The sequence below is a fragment of the Maylandia zebra genome, linkage group LG7 (genome assembly GCF_041146795.1).
Source record: "Maylandia zebra isolate NMK-2024a linkage group LG7, Mzebra_GT3a, whole genome shotgun sequence".
Taxonomy (NCBI): domain Eukaryota; kingdom Metazoa; phylum Chordata; class Actinopteri; order Cichliformes; family Cichlidae; genus Maylandia; species Maylandia zebra.
The window spans coordinates 41,071,647-41,096,644 of NC_135173.1; the positions used below are offsets into that span (position 1 = coordinate 41,071,647).

At 39.4% G+C, this 24,998-nt stretch overlaps 1 protein-coding gene across 1 annotated transcript; it reads left to right on the forward strand.

Annotated features, from left to right (window-relative positions):
* On the forward strand, positions 1-24,773 carry LOC101470448 (putative cytochrome P450 120). Its single transcript, XM_004538591.2, has 11 exons — positions 1-381; positions 1,073-1,150; positions 1,290-1,374; positions 1,661-1,696; positions 3,297-3,436; positions 3,778-3,901; positions 4,248-4,392; positions 5,349-5,459; positions 7,953-8,080; positions 15,695-15,782; positions 23,268-24,773. Exons 1-11 carry the CDS (start codon positions 192-194, stop codon positions 23,427-23,429), a joined length of 1,287 nt encoding a protein of 428 aa, XP_004538648.1. The 5' UTR covers positions 1-191; the 3' UTR covers positions 23,430-24,773.
* Positions 24,774-24,998: the final 225 nt, after the last annotated feature.

Below are 24,998 nucleotides of genomic sequence, written 5' to 3' on the forward strand. Positions count from 1 at the left end.
GTACCTCAGAGAAAACAGAAACAACATTAAGCTGGCAAGAGTTCGCAAGGTCGCTCGTGTGGATAGTCACAGATAAATAAGGAATTAGTTCGGACCTGGACCTGGTTTTAAAAAGTTGAGAGTTCCTGGTGTTCTGACAGTGCCATTTACAAGCCAAACAGAAGATAAACGTCGTTGCACTCAGATTCTGAATGACTAAACTACCAGGAAATGCAGGTGTATCGCTGCTCGGGGACAAGTCCCTGGAGTTCTACCGGGACCCGGTGAGCTTCTGCCAGCAGAGGATCGAAAAACACCGGAGCAGAATGTTTCTCTGCCGCCTAATGAACAGACCGACAGCCTTTATCTGCTCCGTGCAAGGGATGAGAGAGCTGCTGTGTGGTATAGTGAACACTTTCTCTTTTACGACACATAGTTAAACTTTGCTTCCACAGTCAAAGGGATATATGGAAAAAATTTCCTCGAGTAGTCCATGGGAGAGACTCGGGATAGTATTGGGGGAAAATATTATTATTATAGAAGTTTAATTGTTTTTACTTTTACAAATGATTTAAATACTTGCACTTTAATAAATTACTCATATTATATTGCACACTTAAAATGAGGATAGGGCCTATTCAGTGACCAAAATATACCGAGAGAGAGAGAGAAAATAGATTTTTTTAAAGCGTTAATGTTAACACACTGTATTTATTTGTGATTTAGATTTTTTTTAATACATGACTTACTGGACATTAAAGTTTTATAATTTAAATTTTAAAGCACATGCTAGCGGTAGGAATTTGTGTAAACAAATTTAGTCCCCTAAATACAAATATCTCCAACCTTAATTTAGTCGTTTCTGCCTCTCACATTTAAACAGTTTAAATATCCCATGGCATGATTTATTCAACTTATGCATCGTGATGTGATGATATTTTTGTTATGCTGTAAAATAGGAATGAGATCACAGAAGCACTCATGAGAAAAAGCAGAGATTTTCCATGCATGTTGTGTTTAGTACAAATGAAGCAAAGTGTGACGTGGACGTTTGATTGAAGAGTATGCAGAGATGTTATGTGATGTGTTTCAGAGAAGTCCAGTTTGTTTCTTAAGGATCCAACTGACTTGATGACAAACATGTATGGTGACACCATTGTTACTACTAATGGTAAACACTCACACACATACAAGATGGCCCACACTTAAAGTATATTCAATTTGAGTATCAATTTTCCCTTCCCTACTCCACATGCTTTAAATACAAGCAAAAAACTTTGCAAACAGTGACTTGTATTGGTATATTTTAGGTGAGGAGGCATGCCTTCTCCGCCTGTCACTTACCAGCCTCTTTACAGGAAGCTGTTTGGGATCGTGGAGTGATTATATCGCAAGGTAATCATAATATTGTTACAACAGTAATTCATGTATTTGATAGCTGGGGGATGCCTCTGACTGAAGTTTGGGTTGTGGCGGCAGAAATAATTGCATAGATATATGTGACGCAACTGCAAACCTTTCACTGCTGCAGCAGTTGAAATGTGTCCATCCATGTCAAAGGTTTCTCTTGCAAGAGCTGAGTCCCTGTTTGTTTGAGAAACAACAGTTCTTTCCAAAAAAACAGTTGTACTTTTACTTAAGACTAAAATATGTCTGTGCTTGTCTGTTTGTGTCTGTGTAGTGTATGTGAGCGCTGTCTGAAGGACCTCTCTGTCAGGTAACACTTACACCAGTTATATCCACACATATTTACCTTTTTCACGGATATATTTATATGTATTAATGTAGCTCAAAGAATACAATGAGATTTACAACAAGTATTGTTTCACAGTCCGAATAAGTAAAAAGTGATACTCTTTGATAAGCAAGAGTAAAGTTAGGTCCATAAGTATTTTTACTGTGTATGTAGTCCTTTATTTCAGAGGCTCAAAATTAATCAGACAAATTACTGACAAGCAGTTTCATGAGCTGTGTGATCAAAAGGATCACACAGCTCAGCTGCACTAAGAGATCTTAAAAAAGAACTCAGGTGTAGCATCACAGATTCTTACCTTGTTTAAGAAAAAAAATCACTTAAGAAATAAGAAATCTGTAGAAGATAGGTGTATCAGTCTAATGTGTGCAATCGGTGGATGCCATCATGAATATAAATACAGAGGGTTCACCATAAGGTGCAAACCACTGGTTACACTCAGGAACAAGAAGATCAAAGTAGAGTTTGCCAGAAAACTAAAAGAGCCTGTACAGTTCTAGGGAAAAAAGTCTTTGGACAGATGAAATCCAGATTAACTTGAAGGGAAGAGGAAATTATAGAGAAGGAGAGAAACATCTCCTGATCTGAAGGAGACATCACCGTCAACATGGTGGAGATGATGTTGTGGCACGGGCGTGAATGGCTGCCAGTGTAACCAGGTCACGCGTGTTTGTTGATGACGTTTATAGAAGGAGCAGGATGAATTATGAAGGGCACAGAGCAATGATGCAGAACTGATCAGACAGCGCTTTACAGTACAAATGGATAATTACTCAAAGCCAACTGCAAAAGCAACTCAAGAGTTTATCAAGGCCAAGTCACTGAAAGACAAAGAAAGGAAGAAGAATCCTTGGAATAAAAAATGTGTTAGTGTATCCGATTATTTTAGCCTCTGAAAATGGGAGACTGTGTGTAACAATGTCTGCAATAACTAAACAAGTAACCGCCTTGAACCCCTTGAAGTAAAGCTGAAGGTCTGCACTTCAGTCACATCCTGATTGTTTCACTACAAACACACTGTGCTGATGTACAGATACAGTGTACACCACCCACCGCAGATTCACACAACCACAATGACAATATTTTGTCCAAACACACCCAACCTAACTTTGAAACCAAAGCTGTGAAGATGAATATCACCATGTGAAAAAAGTACAGAAGCTTTTTAAATGTAGTTGTTAGGACACTAAAATATAAACGTCCAATGTTTATAATATTCATATTTTCATACATACATATACAGCTTTATGGTGTGTTTCTATCAGTATTTCTTGAAGTCACTTGCTTAAATTACAGTCTCTCCCTGAGCCTGGTTCTGCTGGAGGTTTCTTCCTGTTAAATGGGAGTTTTTCCTTCCCACTGACACCAAGGTCCTTGCTCATAAGGGCTCATCTGATCGTTCAGTTCTCTGTTGTATTACTGTAGGGTCCACCTTACAATATAGAGGCACCTTGAGGAAACTGTTATCGTGTTTTGGTGCTGTATAAATAAGTTGAATTGAATAATTTAATTGAATAAACTCATCAATGTGTCTCCGATTGTATACTTGTGTGTGTCTGTGTAGTGGTCAGCCAGAGAGTGTATACACTGCTTTTAAGTCTCTGGGGACAGAGCTGGTGTTGGGCCTTTTTCTGAACGTACGAGCTGAGAAGCAACCTGAACTTTTCCAGGAAATCAGTCAGCTGTGCACCCAGCACTGGCACGGTAGGGCCATACAGATAAATCATACACACACACACACACACAAAAAAACCCTCGTGCTAATTTTTTATTTTAATTTTTTTGCAGCCTTTTGCATTGATGTTCTTTCTGCAACGTATTTTTATTTAAATATAACACTAAGAAGTGATCAATCTTAACACCTCTGGTAATGTTAAAACATGACAATTTTTTCTTTTGTCTTTTTTTGGCAACTTCAAGTTTTGTGCAATAGACTATTGCAACATCTCCAACTTCCTCTTTCATTCTGGGACCGCACACATTCATCTGTGTGTTTCTGACTCTTTTGTTCTGCGCCTTCTGCCCTCCTCCCCCTCACCCTGCAGGCCTGATCTCTGCTCCAGTAAATGTGAAGGTTCCTATGTGGTCGTCGGGTTTCTCCATTGCCCTCGATGCCAGGAACAAACTGATGGACATCATCAAAGATAAACTGGAGAATGACAAAGAGGGGTGAGACTGCACACACCTCAGTTCATCTGCCACTGCTGCTTTCACAAAAACAAGTTTTTCTCAATTAAATAGTTACATTTCTATCCGGATTGTTTGTGCACGTTTTATATCAAGACAGATATGTTTTATATGTTTTGTATTCCACTTTCTGTTCCTCTTGTGTCTGAATAATGCTACGCAAATAAACTTGACTTGACTGAAGTTAAATGATGTATAAATCTCTCCTTTCAAACATAAATCAGACTCTAGTGGAGGCCTTGGGTCTATACTGATGCTCTGATTTGTATAAGTGGCCCTTGATTAAGGATCCTTTCTCTTTCTTTTCTGTCTCTGCGGCCCTCTCCAGTTTTGTTGGCTCTCTCGGTTCTTTGCCGCTGCCTGACTCAAGTTCTGCAGCCCAGCACCTCCTGTTGTTCATTTCAGCGCTGATCCCGAAAGCCCTGGCATCACTGCTCACCTCCTTCACATTGGCACTCGGTGGGAATGGACAGGTACACAAATACAGGAGAAGAGTTTACAATAAAAAGAGGGAACATTAGTGTTACCCAACTTGTTATATCTTTTTGTAAAGGCAGTGATTATTGTTCTTTCACGTTTATTCAACAACTGCAGGAAAAGCAGCCATGAATGCGCAGGAGGAATCCACAGTAGTAAACAGGCCAGTCACAAAAGCTGTAGATAGCATTGACTCAACATTTAGCTACTTTTCCAGGGAGGTGTGTGTCAGGTCAGGGATAGCATTACAGTACGTTACAGTGTAGTGTTTCAGAAGGGTTTCTGGTTACAGTGTTCCTACGGCGTAGATTTAACACTGAAGTATAAAATCCCCGTTAAGCTGATTGTCTTAGTGCCTCATAAAATACTAACAGTGATCAAAACAAGCCAGTGTTAAGGTAGAAATGGAGTCCACCAATCATACTGTCAAGAAGGACTCAAAAATGCTCAACATACTCAAAAATGCAGTTTACACAGGGACAAAAAAACAAACCTGAAGCTACGGTTAGCCAGCTAGCTGCGATGTTTGCTAGCCATTTGTACACATCAACATGCAGTGGTCTAAGGAGCTTGGAAAGAAAATGTTTGGACTTCTTTAAGAGTCCTTGAAGAGGTTTCACCTCTCATCCGAGAAGCTTCTTCAATTCTGAAGAGCTGAAGAAGCTTCGCGGATGAGAGGTGAAACGTCTTCAAGGAAACTTAAAGAAAATAAACGATGGACATCCACCATGCCATTACCTGATTACTTTTTTTTTTTTTTAAAGACACAAAAAACTAAAGCAATCAAAGCTGTCATCCCACGCCTCTAATTTTGAGCCTTACCAGTATAACTCAAACGTCAGCATCAGCAGGACTTGAGATTCATGTAGGCTCTATATGTAAAATGTTTCAGTTTTCAGTAAAAATCTTTGTGCTCTGACATACAGCTCGTTGTCTCTGTCTCCATGTTCAGGAGAAAGCCCGTCGTCAAGCAGCAGAAGACCCTGATTACCTGTGCCGGGTGCTGCTGGAGGTGCAGAGGCTATGGCCTCCTTTCATTGGTGGACGCAGAATAGCTGATCAGGTAGTTTTTATGTAAATTTCAGTGAATGAGCCAGTGCTCCTCATCTAGCACAATTATACCGTGAGTAATGTCTTAAAAGTGAAAGAGAATGAAGATTTTAATTTCGTATCCATGTCAAACACGTCTGATTTTTCCACCACTCATCTGGTCAGTTAGAAAACTTTTTGCAGAATCTATTTAGTTCTATTCAGAGGTCCAAAGTTTATGAGTGCGGAAGTGAACATCATCATGAGAATATTTAACAACTGAAAAAATACAACCCTGCAGCAGTAATGACTTAAATTGGGAACTTATTGGTTAGTCTGGTGACTTAGCCTTTAGGGTAATGACTAATCTTTGGGACAGATTGTTTACTGTTGCGGATTGTTGCATTTTTAAAAAGCCTAGTCATTGTCAGATGACCAGTAGTTTCAGTGGATTGCATTTTGGCAAATCCTTTTCCTGTTTTTGGTCCACATGAACTCTTCACCTGCATGAAACCAAAGCCTGCTCAGACATCACCGGTCAGCACAATTTGCACTTCAATAAAAACTTGCTGAATTCAAAGGAAATAAATCTAGCAGCATGTGAACAGGTTGCTATTGAAATACCTCCCAGCAAACCTGTGTTTTCAGATATTTTATGGTTTGTATTTGTGTTTATAATTTTAATCCTGAGGTAGAAGTAGTTGTAGTAGTACTTGTAGTAAGCATTAGTTGTTTTGTCTTGCTCTGCCTTCCTCTAGATGGCGACAGCTGACTGTAGATGAAAGACTTTTCTAAGAGCGTTGTCTGTGTATGCTGTCCTGCAGAAGGACTTAGTAAATAAATATTGTATATCTTCAAATGCGGTAATTCAACTTTACAGTCGTTTCGAGACTTCTTCTGTTCTCTCACAGTAGCAGTCAGTGTTAGTGAAAGTCCTCCTGAAACCTTTATTTGTGTGCTTTTACAACTACAGCTGTGAAGGTTCGCCCAGCTGTGAGGTTTACCACAGGTAAACCACTCCACGTGTCAGTTATTATAATATCTTAAAGTTTGTTTAATTGTATTATTATTTTTCCTTTCACCCTGTTTGCTGTGCATGGTCCGTTGGTTCTCATGTGATTATGTAAACTGATATTTTGTAGGCGTGTTTGCTGAGAAAAGTCTAGTAAAATGTAATCTGTACACTGATCAGACATCTGCCTGATAGTCAAAGCCCACGTCGTCTCGACTTACCGCCTACTGACTGCTTTTACCCCAAGGATGAGGAATTCAACAGTGTGTCCGCCTCTTCCCTCCGTGGCAGTCTTTGAACCCTGTGACTTCAGCAAACAGGCTTATGCAACAGTCCAATCAGAGACATTGATCTCTCTCTGTGATCGATTTCCTCCGCTTCCCCTCCGGAAGGAAGCGAGTGTGGGAGGGGACGGTGGTGCCAGTGTTTTCGAGTGAGGGTAAAGTGAACTGGTGATGCTCTGAAGCGGAGTGGAAAGTTTTGTCACTCCTGTGAAACATACCAGTGCACCATTCTTGCCAGCGTCAGTGGTTTATACAGAGATATAAATAAGATAAACACAAATGCACGAGCAAGACTTACAGGACTGGGCGCTAGAATATCTACAGTGACTCGAGCAGCTGTGAGAATATTTGTATACTTAAAGATACTCCAGCTAAAGTTTGAAAAGCAGTACTTTGAAGACAACTGGCTGTTAATAATGACATATTGCCAGTGCCATAGCTGATGCCCTGCCAGAAAATGCAAGAGGCAAGTGCTGTGCCTGCTCTGAAAGGACTGATGAGATGTTTATGTGTGCAGGGAAGTGTGTAGGAGAATGAGTGGTCATTAGTATTCACAATCAGGTGGAAAAAAGTGGATCCTCCCATCAGGTGGAACTAAGATATGCAGTGGTGTTTTACAACCTGTGTGCAAGAGTGAATGAGAGAAAGGGGAGGAGGGAGAAAGAATGAAACCAAGTGCTGAGGCATTTCTCAATGAGAAGAGGGAGAATGAAAGAGATTTTCCACTCCACCAGAGAGAGGCAGAGAGAAAAATGAGTGTGCACAGGAAAGAGAAACAGTGATCATGTTCTCCGGCAGTCCATTAGTGCGGCTGCTAATGGATGTAGTGAAAAAGGTGATTTAAAAGGGCAACAATTGGTCTTTTTGCCCCAAGGTGGCTCTTTTCACCAGGGCTTAATGGAAAACTGGGCCCGGGATATTTTGTTTAAAATTGAGTTTTTATTCAGAATTAAAAGTGGGGCCTATTCACTGTGGTTTAAAAGGGTTTTTAACCCTTTCCCCTTTTTGCCAAATGTTGTCTTTATGGGGGAAAGAGTCAAAAGTTTCTTTCTTACAATTGTGCCATTTTCACTGCAGGTCAGGTGCGTATGTACACATGTAAAATGCAGTGTAAAGTAACACAAGCGTTCAGTAAAAGACCAGGAAAGCATTTCAAAGCCAAGTTTGTTACCCACATGATATTTAATAATATGAAAATAATGTGAATATGTCTCTCTGTATGTTTGTGTAGGACTCCACGCTCATGGGGTTTCATGTTCCTAAAGATTTTGGTGTGATTTATATCAGCCATGCCGTCCATCGCGACCCAGAGGTGTTTCAGGAGCCTGATGCCTTCCTGCCAGAGAGATGGAGCGGAAGGTGAGGATCTTTTCTCTCATTCTTTTATTTTATTTTCTAGTTGTCAAGGAGTGTCATCGTGGTAGTAGAATTTCAAACTCGATGTCGACACCTTGGAAATACTTGATACCATTGTCAATACTATGGGGGAAAATAGAGTCATTACAAAACAGAAATTAGAACAATGCAAACAATAACATCAATGACAACACGATTTTTTTAAGTTGCCTGATATGGTGCAAAAAATTGCATCACTAATGCAAAGTGTAGATATGACAAATGTTTAAAGATTGTAAAATGGTAGTGAAAAAAACCCAACACATAAACACAAAAGGACGAGGGGCAGTGAGGTAGTGCCGCGCTTCTGGTGACTTGGTACCATATTTTTGTTGCTGATGAAACAGAGCAGTTAAAGTAGACTGCTATTGTTTCTGTGTAGTTGCTGATGAACTTTTCTCACATTCAATCTGCTGACTGCCTTTAAGAGAAAAATAACTCTTTTCAAACCCAAATAATTATGTTATACTGTAAAACTTATGCTGTCTTTAAAACTACAGTCAGGGAAATTAGATAATGTTTTGCTACTTACTCCAACATTAATGTTATCGTTTTTTTATTTAGTTGTAACTGCTAACTAAGTAGTAAATGGTCAATTGCTAATAGTTAAACAGCAAATGTTAATGTACGCGCCAGCCAGGTAAACATTTATGATAACGGTTTAATACTTCAGTGCTGATGAAACAGGAGCGCTACTGACCTCTCAAAATTCCTCATAGAGTGTGAAAGTACAGCAGTGCAGTGTGAAGTTGTGTGTCAACTGGAGGGCACGAGGAGAGCACTAATGGTAACAGTACTGTTGCAAACGAGTATATAATCCAACAGTAATTTTGAGGACCAGTTAGTATCTTTTCCTTTCTTTTTTGACAACACTATTATCGAGTTAACAGCTCTTTACAGATATAGACCAAAGTGTCTCTGGTATCCTAGCACCAATGAAGAGGAGTATTGTACAAGAACATGAAAAAGCACGAGGGTTAAAACGAAGGTTTCTAGTCATTCCCAGCATCACCGAAAGTCGCAAACCATGCAGTATTTAGTCATTAATGTCTTTAGAAAAAGCAATCAATTATGCCTAGAACTTCAGCCTTGAAAAGGTAATGTATCAGTCTTTCAGGGAAAAACATTATTAATCAAGGCTTTCCCACAGACTTAAAATATATGAGCTGTGCCTCAAATGAGGTGTTAATTTCATGGGCTTTTTTTTCAAACATAGGTTTTCTTGATGTTGCTGGATTGACCTGCACATTAAATAAATGTGACTGACACACAGCCAAAGAGTAAAAAATTGTAAACTGACAAAATAGCTTCAAGAACGGACAGGACTTTGTGGACCAATGGAAAAAATGGTAAAATTAAAAAAAATGGTGAATTTTTTTTGTTTTGTTTGTTATTCTGAAAATTTCTTAGATCAAACAAGAAGGAAGCAAACGGGCAGTTCTGTTTATACTCCCTTACTGATACATACTTACAAACACGCCACATTTGCACAGTCAAACACAATCAGCATTAGAAAGAGTAAGTGGGAGGAAGCTTTTAGTGCTGTGACACATCAGGGATCGAGGAAATGCGTCACAAAAAGATGTTTAAAAAAACACAAAGAAAAAGATAAAAGAATAAATAATAGAGCATTTTCTTCCGTGTGCATTTATACGTATAGTGATTTATAAGGCACTCGATAAAATCTGAAAAGAAAGAATTATAGTAATGGACCCTGCTTTGAGGCATGCCACAAAGCAAAAATGATTCGGGAATAGTTTGAGTAAAATGAGTTGAGTTAAATGGACTTCCAAATAGTAGATGATCTGCTCTACCTCTCGAGCTTCAGCCACCCCAAACGCCAGCTAAGTCCAATCGAGCATCTGTGGATGTGCAGGACAAACAAATCTGACCCACAGAGGCCCCACCTCGGAGCTTACAGGACTGTAAAGGATCTGTTGCTAACATCTTGGTGCCAGATAGCAAAGCACACTCTCAGGGGTCTGGTGGAGTCCATGCTTTGATGGGTCAGGGCTTTTTTGGGAGTGGGACCAACACACGGTTAGGCAGGTGGTCATAATGTTATACCTGATGGGTGCACATATGGCAAATATAATGCTAGTCACAATTTACATATCCCCAAAATGCTTTAGCTTCATTATATAATGGCCAAATGGCTTGCTGCGCAGGCAGGGTGAATACCTGTGTTGTCGATTATATTTTCAGTTCAGCACCTTGTAAAAACTATCTCTGTGTTGGGTTCTTCACCCTGTTGGAAATGCACCATGTTCAGTCTTTATAGCACAGTATTATGCTTATACAGAAAGTATGAACAGCTGAAGAGGTTCTGAAGCTGTTGATGACGTGACTAAATGACAAAGTTATACTGTATTAACATAGGCACAGATAATGGATTACTAATTGCAGCAGGTACCACACAATAACTTCCTGTTTCAATGATAACTTTAAGAATAGCTGAGGGGGTTTAGGCCACATTTGCTGCGGTCAGACTAAAATGCACAGTTTTACTGGATAGAAATGCACTCTTAAAATAGATGACAGCAAGATTAAATCAATAGTCTGTTCTACAACTTGTTTTATGACCGCAAAGCAGAAAAGAGTGCTGGTTAGTACTTTATATACATACGCCCACGTCTTTACTATAGCAACCAATGCAGATAGATAACAGCGCCTGAGCACACAAGTCTGACTGCATCGCTTTTACATGTACTTGCTCAGACTGTCTGCTGGGAAAGTAAAATAAAAAAGCCTTCTGAATACAAAAGGAGATGCATAAAGACTCTCTGTCTGTTACCTGCTCTGGTAAAATGAAACCCAAGCTGGCTCATTCTCTGTCAGCCATTCATCTGTTCATTCACTTCCTTCATTCAACTGTTTATTGTCATTCATGCTCTCTCTCTCATGTGACAGAGAGTGGAGAAAAAAACTATGAATGTATGTATGTAGGAAGGAAGCTGCTGCCATGGAAACTGGTCACCTGTCAGTATCTTCACCAATAGGGATTCCCCTGTGTGTATTTCTGTGAGTGTGTGTCTGTGTGTAGAGTGGGGGGAGAAGCTTTTTTCTCTCCCATGATGCCCTGGGAAAGAGTGTGATGGGTTACAGAAGAATGAGTCAGAGAAGCTCCCATCCTTTTTGCGATGAAACAGTAATAATGTTGAATTTCTTATATATACTGCATATATTTACTTTATTTACTTTTTTGTTGAGCAGAGAAATCTACTGCCATCAGTTGTCATTTTTGAAGGTGTGTGTAGAGACCTCTTCTTCACTCTTATCTTGTTAAAACTAACCTAATTACGTGTTGACTTTTATTTTAAACCAGATAAAACCATCACACCAAATGAAGCAATCTAATGTTACAGTTGGCAGTTTGGAGTTTCTCTCTTTGAGCTGATCCATTATCTTCCGATCGGTTTGAAAAATGGAAGCAGAAGAAATAGCCGGAAAAGCTCAGGAGGAATTGATGGTGCTGAATTCAACAGTCACAGTGCGAGCTTTAGTCAGGTTACGGCATTGGATTTCAGAGGGGTTTGCATTTACAGCATAGATTAACTCTCTCAGGTATTAAAGTAGAAGGTACTTTCTACCTTTTCCCAAGGGGTCGTCACACCAGACGATTCCACATATTTGGTTTGGTACAGATTTTATGCCAGACGCCCCTCTTAATGCAGCCCTTCCATTTATCGGAGCTGGGAACCAGCACTGGGAGCACACTAGCTTCTTACCCCCTGAGGCTGGGTTTGTGCTTCTTTCTGGTCTCGAACTGGGGGTCTTCCATCTGTGAAGTAAGGAGACACAGATGGAAGATGGTACACAAACTCAAAAAAGAAATTATCCTAAAACAGCTTAATAACTTAAGACGTAGATCCAACTAGATACTTATAGCGCAAAAAAAAAAAAAAAGAGTCAAAAATCTGTTCAGTCTGCCTAACAGGCAGATACTTTTAGCCTGGAAATGGACACCATTTTAAATACTCTGAAGTGTGTGAACAGAGCACTCAGCTGAGAAGAGAAATCTATGAATGAATAGATGGCATGCTTTGTGTCTGCGTGTGTGAGCATCAGGTAAGATGGTGCAGGGTTAAGGAGTGAGTCAGAGGAGATTTTCCTTGAGATAGTCTGATGTAAAAGAAAACTCTAGAAAAGTCATTAATAAGAAACTGCACAAAAAAAAACAAAAGACAAAGATGAAACGTGGAGTGTAGGCGCTAGAAGTTTGACTATACCTCAATAAAGGTGTGAGTCATCCACATTAAGAAGATGTGTATATTTGTATGGATGATTCTGGTCACCTTTTTGATATTTCTTACTGTCAGTAAATTTTATTGAACCCTGAGAAGCGATCTGTGCGACCAAAGCTGATATATCTTTCATCCTTGCCGTGCAAACCTCTGCTGCCTGTCTTTGCTTGTCTTTATTTTTCATTTATCACCGTGTTTGTTTCCCTTTCCTCCCAACTGTTCCTGTCTCTGGTTTTCCATCTGCCAGTCTTCCTGGTGACTGGTTTCCTGTCTCTCTTGATAGTTGCCCAGCTCATTTTCTTGCCACCTGGCTGTTTAATTTAATGACTGCAGTCCTGTTACATAACAAGCCCACCTACAATCACCACAGTTTCATCTGTTTATTTTTTATTTTTTTGGGCAGTAGCTGGGTGTATTATCTACCGTGTGTGTTCCCGTTCATACTCGTCGTATATTGTGTATGTGTGCTTTTCCTGTTGGAGGCAAATATTGGAGCTGGCAAGTTAACATCCTATCAGCTCAACGCCCACACAGACTCTGGCCCTAGATAAGTGAATCAGAAATGCTACCAAGCACAGATAAAAATCTTAGCTATTGCAGTGGGCTGTGTTGCTAGTTTCACATAAATCCGAGAATAGGGACTTTTCTTCTTGTCTCCAAAAATAGTGAGAGACATCTTTTTTTTAATTTGAAGTAGAAATTATCTGAAATGTCTGTGTTTGCGTACGTCAGCCACTGTATGAATTCTTAGAAACGACACAAACCAGAGTCACCAGTTCATAAAGATAATGGCAGGAGTTTGTCATAGTCTAGTTGAACTAAGTATAACAGTTTTGATAATAGGCTTTACGTTTTAAAATAATAGACTGCATATAAATGACACATAGAATTCAAGATGCTGCCCATTAGTTTGTGCACTAGTGTTCCTAAGCCTCAAGTTTGGCACATGAGCTAGGCTATAAACTCACACTTCACTTTCTTAGATGCACCTTGCTAGTACTGTGTTGGACCACTTTTGCTTTCAGAGCTGCTTTAATTCTTCATGGCGTAGATGCAACAAGGTGCTGGAAACATTCCTCAGAGATTTTGGTCCATGTTGACATGATAGTTTTACACAGTTGCTGCAGATTTGTCAGCTGCACATCCATGATGTGACCCTCCCGTTCCACCACATCCCAAAGGTTCTCTATTGGATTGAGATGTGTTGGAAGCCATTTGAGTACAGTAATTGCATTGTCATGTTATCAAGCTGGAAACAGCCATCAGAAGATGGGTGTGTTGGTCATAAAGGGATGGACATTAAACAATGCTCAGTTAGTACTAAGGTGCGCAAAGTGTGCTAAAAAAATATTCCCCACACCACCAGCCCGAACTGTTGCTGTTTACAGTCTTCTGTTGTCCAGTTTTGGTGAGCTTGCGTGAACTGTAGCCTACATTTACTGTTTTTAGCCAACAGAAGTAGCATCTGTCATGGTCTTATTCTGCTGTTGCAAGGTTACTGTTGCCTCCCTGTCAGCTCAAACCAGTCTGGCCATTCTCCTCTGACCTCTGGCATCAACAAGGCAGAGAACCATTGCTCTGCCTTCTTGGATTGGATATTTTCATTTCTGGTCCATTCTCTGTAAACCCTAGAGATGGTTATGTGGGAAAATCCCAGTAGATCATGAGTTTCTGAAATCCTCAGACCAGCCCATCTGGTGCCGACGACCATCCTACCTTCTAAGTCACTTAAATCACCTTTCTTCCTCATTCTGATTCTCACTTAGAACTTCAGCAGGTCATTAATGCTGTTAATATTTGTGTTAATAAGCAGTTGAACAGGTGTACCTAATGAAGTGACTGGTGAGTGCAACTTTGATGTAGGGTTTTTTTTGCCATTGAACTTTAAATGCAACAAGATGCAAATGAAAATAAATGATGAGAGTTTTTAAGTGATCTGCAGCTATTTGTTCGTCCTCTTCCCTGTCTTCCCTATCTAATAATTAATCTGATGATGCCCTCTTGGCCTCAGTCATGATCTCTCACAGAGCTTTCTCATTATACTTTATTGCAGAAAAATGAATTATACTTCACACAAGAGTATACTGCTCTGATTCACTTCCTATCCACTCAACATATTTGATATAGCATTACGATGGAGTGCTTGGTAAGACTTCCTTTCCCTTCCTATAGTGTACGCCGCACATCTTACTGTTTCAGGATGTACCTAATAGTACATTAAACCATTAGTCAGATGCTAGCGAGGACACTAATAATAACACTTCTCACACACACAAACCATCTGACACAGTGGACCCAGACTATACGCACCACTAATGCTTCCTGTTTGCTTTTAATCAGAGCTCAGGTTTCAGGAAGACAGGATCCATTAGAGGCAAGACACGGCCTGCATCAGATGGATATTGAGTAATGGTTGGAAAGGACCTGCTTTCTTAAGTATATTTTTAAGAAATATTAGAAAGCAGGCATGATGAAGTAAAGTTGGGTCCCTGATTTTTGTTCATTTGTCTTGTGGAACTTCATTCTAAGCTGCACTCTTGGTTGGTTTCCTTTGAGGTCTAATTTATTTGTCTTTTGTGCCAAAGAGAGAGGGGTCAGCTGGATTGATCGAGAATTCTGGGTGTTTTATATGATGCATTGTAGAGTTTTTGATGATGAGCATCACCGTGCAGCAATGCTCTCCTTATTCTTTGTACACATTTTTTCTTCACCCAGCCAAGAGCTGAGATGGAGGCAAGCGATTGGTGCCATTTGTCAGCATTTCTATCAGATAGACAAACAACTACAAAGCCATAAAACTTGGTGCAGAGGTGGAGTGTGGGCAAAAGAAGAGCCCACAGAGAAGCTGCAGTTCATTGTCTTTAAAAGTGAGAGATGAGAGAATTGGCTTTGGTGGGAGACCTGCTTTCTCTTAGTGCCCTTTTTTTTGTCATTAGTAAAGTGAAACATAAAGTGAAACAATGACCTGAAAAAAACAGTCAGGGTGTTTTAGTTTGAACAACTAACTTAAAAAATACTTTGTATTGACAAAAAAATCTACAAGATACATCTCTGGTTGGTCTATATCAGATTTAAATATGGTCATATGCCATGCTGTGAATTTCTCATGGATGAAACACAACTTTAAATAGCTATTTTTTTTAAACAACCTCAAATACCATTTGGGATAAGTTTGCATAACGTGCATCTTTTTTTAAAATCATTTTTTCAAGATATACCTTTTGATTGACGTTTGTGAAGTCTGTTCAAGATAGATTATTGATTGATTTTTGCATCTCTGATTTGTCTACCCTATGCAAAATTTAATTGTAGCTCTTGTGTTTTGCATATGCAGGAACGAAGGCCATGAGCACTTCCTGTGTTCCTTTGGCAACGGGCCCAGGAGCTGCATCGGAGCTAAACTTACCAACGTCTTTCTGAAGGTGACCTTCACACACAAGCGTGACAAAGAATACATCGACACACACTCTTTAATTATCACTGTAAAAGTGACTTCTTTAACATAAAAGGTTTTTTATGTGGGTTCTGGGGGGGTTTGGGGTTTTTTTTTTACTTCCTCTCTGAGACTCTGGTGCATTTAATGGCTTGTTGAAAGATTTGTGGTCTCTGAGCCTCAGCTCTGCATTTTATATTTTGGGCTTCTGGGTTACATGTGGAGGGAAATCGGCTGAAAAGTCGATGGAAAGTTTACTTGCAATGGATTTATCCTCTTTAGAGACGAAGCAAGCGATGCAGCTGATCAGATGTGAAGTAAGGTCTCAGTTGAGCGAAATATTACTGATGTGAGACTGAGGCATCCAGTTAGGTTGTCTGTAGCAAAACTAATATCTTTCAAAAAAGAATTGACAAGAAGTTCTTAATTTAGATTTTCACACTCCGGATGCTGAACATCAGCAATATAATTTCTAGATGTTGTGTAAACAAGTCTTAAACGTTTAGTTAAATTAGTTAAAGAGTTATCATTAAATGTAAAAATAGAAACTTCATAATCCTCTTAAAAAGATATTTGTGTTTGCCGCAGTCAAACAAAAATTCAGTGTCTTGTTTGGGGTTTTTTGGGGAATATGTAGGCCATATGCGTTAAAACGTTATGCAAACCACAGAGATACGGCACCTATAACAGCATCTTTACTAAATTTTCCTGCACTGAGATCTGATTCGAGCTTCTCATGTCAATCCTTTAATGCAAAAACAGCTAAGCGTGAACCTGTTTACTGCATCTGTGTTAAGTGTGATTAAAGGGTTCAGTTATTGTTGTATGTTTAGATATTATTTTAACTGTAATTAATTGTGTATGTAAATGGGGGAGGGGGGTCTAAACTAACCATATCTGTCATTTGTAAAGAGGTTGCTATTTGTAGCGGTTACAGTAATAGCTTAAGCTAGTAAACTGACAGATGCTGTTATTGTTCAAAGTTAGAGGAAATATAACGTAGATGAAACGTGTGAGTCAGAACAGAGAAACAGAGGATAATGCTACCTTGTGCATAGCAGTTTATCAAGCTACTTTGATAAGCTGCTCCTTAATGACAAGGGGTCACCACAGCAAGTTGCTCCACATGCAAAGTTGGCAAAGTTTTATGTTGGATCTCCTTTCTGACGCAATTCAAAAGGAGAATTGCTTGCTAAGCGAATGTGTAAACCTCCACACCATGGGGCCACTTATTTTGGTATACCTGTTCAAACACTCATTAATGTATGGACATGGTCAATATGACCTTCCTTAGATCAGACAGAGCATCAGAATGGGGAAGAAAGGTGATTTAAGTGACTTTGAATGTGGTAAGGTTGTTGGCGTCAGATGGGCTGGTCTGAGTAATCCAGAAACTGCTGATCTGCTGGGATTTTCACACACAACCATCTCTAGGTTTTATAGAGAACCGTCCAAAAAAGACTAGAGTCCGGCCAGACTGCTTCAAGATGATAGAAAGGTAGCAGTAGCTTAAATACCTACTTGCTCCAACTAATGTGTATTGAACACACAACACATTGAACTTTGTCTGCTAAGAACAAGAAACTGTGGCTACGGTCCAACCCTATACTAGCAAGGACCACAAGTTACAACATAGACATCATGACATATATATTAAGACGTGAAACCAGTGATTGAGCCCACAGAGTTACCAATAAAGAGTCCACTGAGATTGCATGCCATGTGAGCAGAAAGGTAATTGACTGATATGTAACTGGCCTCTTTCCTTGGGTAATCAAAGAACTCAACCCCCGGCTGGCCATTAGACATTAGAGTCCAGGTTTGCAGCACTTCTGTATTGGCTTCATTGTTTTGGGGTTTTTTTAGACCTGGTGGCCGCATCTTTCTTTTATAGCCTACAGTTTAACACAGAGTTAGCAGAGCTTCATTAGCAGAACAGGTCAACTACTTTACCTTTCTCTGAAGTGCACTGGGAAAAACGCTCACAGCGAGCCAGCTGTGGATGACAGCTGCGGCTCAACTGATTGTGGCTGTGCAACCCCCCCAACACACATGCCCACACACACACAGTGGAAAAACCAGTCAGAGAAGGAAACCATCCCCCAACCATTCAGTAAATAGAGCACTGCTCATGGGAATGACGAAATGCTTGGCTGGCTGTGTGTTTATTAGATATACCAGAGGGAAAGATCCGGGCACTGACTGTCCCCTTTTAACCACCTCACAATCCCAAAGGCATATTCACCATAGCTGCCGTTGCCTATATACTGGGCACACGCATATACACACGCAGCCATGAGAACAAGACAGGTGTGTTACAGGTGTGACAACAGGAAGCAAAGAGATTTAATTTCCCATGTGGGGGCATTCCTTCTAGAAAGAGGAGGGCACGTAAATAAACGTGTGCGTATGTGTTGTCAGCTTGACACTGGAAAGTCAAAGTGGTGACACCAAGTCAACAACAAATACTGTGAGCCAGTGGATTTCCAGGAAATATTACAGACTTTCAGTTGTCACTGATTTACAGATTTATCTGTGACCAGCTTTGTTTTTAGGCTGTGGTAGATGAAAGCAAGCTTCTTATTTCTGCATATTTGCCAAAGATTTGGTTGAAATGGCTACAGATTTTATCCAGTAGGTCATTTGATAACGTTAGCACCATGAATTTTTATGTATTACAATGTTTCTTTTCAAAACAAGAGTCCTGTTAAATTACTCATAAATATGAATTAAATGTTTCGATGGCCATGAAAAGCCTAGCTGCATCCATGCATGCCTCAGGAAAAGAAAATCCCCTTGCTCACAAGACAACAACGCTTGCTTGTGTACAAGACTTTGAAGTAAAGGAGCGTTTTTGTTCTTGTATTGCTCTGTCATATATTAGTGTGACTGTAATAACTCAGTCTGGATTCTCAGAGCACTGTTAGAACGGTGTTTCAGTTTTTTCTAAACCTCCTCAAAAGAGGTACTCAGATGCTAACATTACCGCAATGAAGGACACACAGGAATATCTCCCACACACCCAGGAAAAGCAGAGCATTTGTGTGATTAGTATTTAACTATATCTGTACAAAATGTAGTTGGCTAATAAATCTACTTAGACTAAAATCTACTAAAACTAATTAGTTAAACTAGTTCACCTACTCAGTTTATTTTTAATTAAATAATCAGGATGTTATTGATGTGCAGGCTTTCAGCTTTATTTCAAGGGGTTTAAAGTAAGTATTGCATTAACTGTTTAGGAATTACAGCGATTTTTATAGAATCAGAATCAGAATACTTTATTGATCCCTAGGGGAAATTCTTTATAGATATAATCGCCCATTTTCAGAGGCTGAAAACTTATTGTGCAATTGACTGATCGGCATTTTCATGGACATTTAAGCCTTGGAGTTGTTTAACTTGCATTTGGTAGCTTTTTGCTGGTACTGGCAATATAAAATCTAAAAATATATCGAATGCAAGTAAAGGATGAAAAGCAAACGTATCAAAGTGATAGCAAAAATTTCAGGAGTGGCTAAAAACCAAAAAAGAAAAACTGCTTCAGTGAAAGACCACAGAAGACAACTGATGTGGATGATCACAGAATTATTTTCATGGTTGAGAAAAACTGCTTCACAACACCTCACCAAGTGAGGAACCCTCTTGGGCAGCGGTCCCCAACCTTTTTGTGCCATGGACCAGTTTAATGTCAGACAATATTTTCATGGGCCAGCCTTTAAGGTGTCGCGGATAAATACAACAAAATAAAATGATATCACCAAGACAAAAACGGTGGTATTTTGTAACTATAATAATAAATGCGAATTCACTGTGTAATTGTGTAACTTTATTAGCAGCGTCCTCCTGAAATGTGCCAACAACATTAAGAGTAACATCCTCCTCTCTGCCCCTTAATGCTTTCTGGTCGCAATGGTAACACGTAAATATTTCTTTCAAAATAAGACACACAACTGCAACACAGGAAAAGATCCAGGGAAACCGAGTTAATGGTAAAAAACATGAAAACCATAAATTTCACACCCGAGCCTCAGCTCTCACGGCCCAGTACCGATCCATGGCCCGGGGGTTTGGACCGCTGCTCTTGAGGAGGCAGGTGCATCATTGTCAAAGTCTATAACCAACCAACAAACAAAAATAATAGACTTTGCCAGTAAACATCTAAAAGAGCAAGCACATTTCTGAAAAAAAGAAAAATCTTTGGATGGGTGACAGGGCTCATATTTTGCATTTTATTGTTAGCCAGTGGGCAGCAGTCTCCCAAGGTCAAGAGCTGTCCTGTTTTCTTCACTGAAAGACATTGCTAGCACAGGGCGCCCACAGAAACGCAAAGCAGGAGATGAAGCATCGCTGAATATGCTTCCAAACCAATTTCATTCTAAGCCAAAGACTAGAAAATATGGTGAAGCAGGTCTTCCCTTTGGTTTCACCTGCACAAGTGCCGAGGTAGGTCTCCCTGCAGAATTGGTTTTCCCTGTGTCTCGAGCAGCGCTGGGCTGTTCAAATCATGGACTAACAGTATCCTAAAGTTGTTTATATTTTTAAACCCATTTTGCACAGAGAGGCATTTTTTGAAAAATGCATTGATAGCAACGTTGAATATTATTACACATGAAAAAAAAAACTACATGTAAAATAATTACACCGTGACTCTGCCTTTCTAAATGGAGGGACAGTAACTTCGTGTGTAAATGTAAGCGTGTAAAACCTAAAGATAGTAAGATTGACAGTATTTTGTCTCTATCTGCCATTCTGCAATTCATCTCATGTAAACGGGGCGCACAGCGTGACGTGAAAAAAGGCACATACCTTTGATGTTGCGTGACGAACTCTGTATTCCTCGTCCACACGTAAAAGCAAAAAAATGAGTTTTAAAAAATCTCCATTTTCGGTGATTTTCAAAAATACCCGTGTAGGTCCGGACGTAGCCTAAAAGAGTTAGTAGTTTATTTTATTACTACCTGTAATTTATTGCAGATTACTTGTATTTGTTTAATTGTTTACTAAATGTTTGAGGTGTGAAAAAAAACCCGCAATGGAGCAAAATATGGGTGTGTGTGGTTGGAGGATGTGCAAACATTTTTCTTGTAAAACAAAGGGGGGCCCAGCAAAAAAAGATTGGGAACCACTGCACTAAGACATCATTTATATGTTTTTGTTCTCAGATTATTTAACAGTAAAAACAGCAAGATACATGGGGGTGTTAATGCACGCTATCTAAAATGCAACAGTGAGGGATGACTCAACCCTGCACTCACACTTATGAGTCACTGAAAATGTTGGGTGTGATTGAGTGGAGCTCAGGTGTAGTTCAAAGCAGTTTAATGTCTCTCCTCGTTCGGCTATTGTCCCTCTTCAGCAGGACAGTTATTGTTTCAAATTGGATTACTCATCATAGATAATCAGTTGCTTGTTTTGGATTATTTACGATTGTCATGATTTGTCTCTGTCTCTGGAGATATCGATATATTTGGCCACAGTAGTGAATACACAAAGTAGAATTACCACCTCTCTGATACTTAAAAAAATGAAAAAGTGTTAAATGCAGATGCTTAAGAAATGATGTAGTTTATTAAAGCTGTATAGATGTAGAGCTCGGAATAGATCGCACAGGTGTTCTCTTCCTGTTTTACTATTTACACTTTTATATATTTAATTTACATTTATAAAAATTATTCTACTTTTGATGTGTACAGTTTTAATAAAATTTCTTTTATTTGACTTTACTGGATATTTTTAAGTACATTCTAAATTAAATGATACAGACTGGCATCCATCAGCAGCGTTGCCTCTTAGTTTAGAGAGGACTGAATCAGTGTTTGATGCTGCTTCACAACACAAATGTACACTATATTTTTACTGCTTTTATTTTGCTGCTCAAACAGAATCTTCCCTTATCTCAGTTTTTAAGTTGTTAATCCTGTCTTTAAATAGTTAATTATGATAAATTTATAACAGAGCTATCTGCTTTGCTTTAATGATGCATGTGTTTGATTACGTCTCTTACCGTGCTTAATTACAGAAAAGATCAGACTGGCAGATTAAAGTACATCTGCTTGGCTTTCAGCAGGGTGACCATTTGCACACACACACACACACACACACACACACACACACACACACACACACACACACACACACACAGAAGGATGAGGGCATGACCAGAGTAAAAAGTAGACTGCAGGGATCTAGGTCAGAGATGTGACTCATCGCCTCACTTCATCCTTCCCCCTGTCGTCCTCGCTACCCACCCCCCTCTCATAATTCTCCCTTCATTCCCTCTCCTCTCCTCTCCGTTACTCCCTTGATCCTTCCCCGTTCATTCATCCTCCCCCTCACAAGGAAAATCTTCATTCATAAAGTGGAGAGACGCAGGGGAAATATGTGTTGGTTAGACAGGTCCATGGCTGAGGATAAGCCGGTAAGGAGTGTTGTCTATGACATCACCAGTTCTGAGCTCTCAGTGCTCTCACTAGAATAAAATAGAATAGAATAGTATATGTATGGGGAAAATGAAATAGAATAGAGAATGGAAAGTAATGCTTCATAATATAGGATAATATAGAATAATAGACTGGCAATAATAGAATAGAATGTAGAATTATGTGGAATAGAAGAAAATAGATTAAAATAGGAATATATATAATTACATGAAAAAAGTAATAGAATTGAATACAAGAGAATAGAATTATGTGAAATGCTATGAAACACAGTAGAAAAAACATAATAAAATAGAAAGTAATGAAATAGAATAGAATAAATACAACAAATATAATACAATAGAATGATGGGGTATTGGAGGGAAAGCAAAGAATCTAGACGAACTGAACAGAAGTGAAAATTGAAATACAGTAAAATAGAAAATAATACAAATAGCACAAAAAGTAATTAAACAAAATAGAATAGAGTTATTTGGAAAATATTAAAATAGAGTAATAGAATGGAATAATAGTTATATATAAAACAGAATGATGACTAGAACAATATATTGAATGAGTGAAAGAGAAGGGAATACAAAGGAGTGACACTGAGAGAAATGATATGGAATGAAATAAAGGTCTTCTCCTCAAATTATGCAAATTTCTGTGTTGCTCAAAGGAAAATGTGTTTCTAACTGTACGATTTTGTGTCTGAATGTAAGCATTGTTGATTCCAGGTCTAAAGGACCAAATGTTCCATTACAGCTTGCCTGGTAAAAGTTGTTGCATTGCTATTTTCAAACCTGGAAAGGAACACACAAAAACAGGCTTGAAGTGATGTGGAGGCTGTAGCTTTGCAAGTTGGAGACTTATTCAGCGTTGGTGGATGCTCTAGGTCTGCCAAGTGCCTTCAGTTTTAACATTTTGTTTTTGCTCGGCTTTAAAATAGAAAATTGTCACTTACACCCATGTAGCTCTTCACTCTACATAAGTTTCGTTTATGTAAAATGGAGCAAGCACAACCAGAAAACAGTATTTTTGTGTTTCGCTGCCAGGAAGCGTGCGTGTACCTGTTAAACAACTTTGACTGGTGTTTGGACCCTCCAGTGCAGAACCTCGAGTACAAATGGCTGCCCGTGTCTCGCCCTGCCAACCCCCCCACCGTCACCTTTACCCAGCGGGATCACACCCTATCTGGCAGAAGTGACACCAGCTAGGGATGCACAGTATGCTCCATGATGCACCTAAAAACTCTACTAAAAGTCACACATGCCTGTGCAGAAAACGCTGGAGAATATCTTAAGACACGCCGAGGGAAGCCAGCAAACTGTGAGGCTTTCCCCCGCTGTATATAATACAGTAATCATCCCGGGGAAAGCCGGAGAGAGTGCTGGTTTTCCCTCTGTCTGTTCCTCTGCCAGATATTCTGCAGCTTTCCTTGATGACTGCAATGGGAGACGAGATAAATGAGTCATTCTTCAGTTGTTGACTCTGAAACTGCCAAACGGATGTTTGTGTTCTGCCTTTTTTAATGAGTAATATGCAACATTTTAAAAACATTGACCAGATTTTTGACGAGAAAATCTTTATATGAACATTGCCTCTTGCTTAAAATTCCCTTGTGCTCATTTATGTGTTTGTATATATGAGAGCAGAATGTGAAAAAGCTCCAAAAAATAAAAATCCATCCAGGGGGGACACGTGCACGGATGAAAATCGAGGTAAACCCTCAGATTCCATCACTGACTGCAAACCTGTCTCCCCCACCACCACCACCTAGCAACCAACAGTGCTTAGCAACAGTTCGTCATACCGACTTGCCTCCTTTTAGTATGCAAGTCTCACACGCGCACACATACACACACTAACCTGGTTATTTTTGAAAGCGTTCACTTGGCACGCCATCTGAATTCCATGTAAATGACGCCAGAAGGCAATTCAGAGCACGCGTCTGAATTTTAAGCACCATGAATGATTTGAGTCATAAATGGAAACGATTCTGTGCCTCCTACATTTATAAGAATCAGTTTAATGTCATATTTATTAATGTGCAGCTGAAGTATACATGCATCATCTTGTGCTGTATCACTTAGATACCTTGTTGTTACTTGCATTTTGCCTTTAGTAGTGTTTTTATGTTATCGTAAGGTTTGACAGAGGATTCATGCAATGTTCTGAATATCTGAATGTTATCTTATTGGCTGAAAAAAACTTTAAAATTTAATTCTTGTAGTATTTTTATGCATTATATTAGTAAATATTAGTATTTATTTTTCTGACCTCAAGATTTTAGGTTTTACTGTGCAGTGATTTTCCACAGGATGGTTCTAAGAGGTCGTCAAGCAAAAAATGGTGACAGGGAAAAGACTGTTTACAGGCCAGTATTTTTAAAAGCATTTTGAAGTGTATTAAAAACACATACAGTTAAAATGTCCCAATTTAAAAACAAGTTATTAATGCTGTAATTTATGAAGTGTTGGAGGTGCTGCAAGAGCACTCTTTTTTCTGTTTTTTTGTTTTGTTTTGTTCCAATAAAGATTTGTCAGTGAAGTAACACCTAAGCTGTCTAACATGTGGAATGTAAGCTGCGCTGTCTGCATAATCAGCTAAAAGCACGTCTCGGAAAGATGTTCTTGTCCTGTGGGAGCTGCTCAACAAACCTACTGTTCTCTTTGCTGCACTCCTCTCTCTCTCTCTCGCACGCACTCGGCTAAGCTGCCGCCATGCATGTTGCTCGTCTCCGTGTTTTTCACTGTTTCTCTCTAACGCGCACACTTGCAGACATA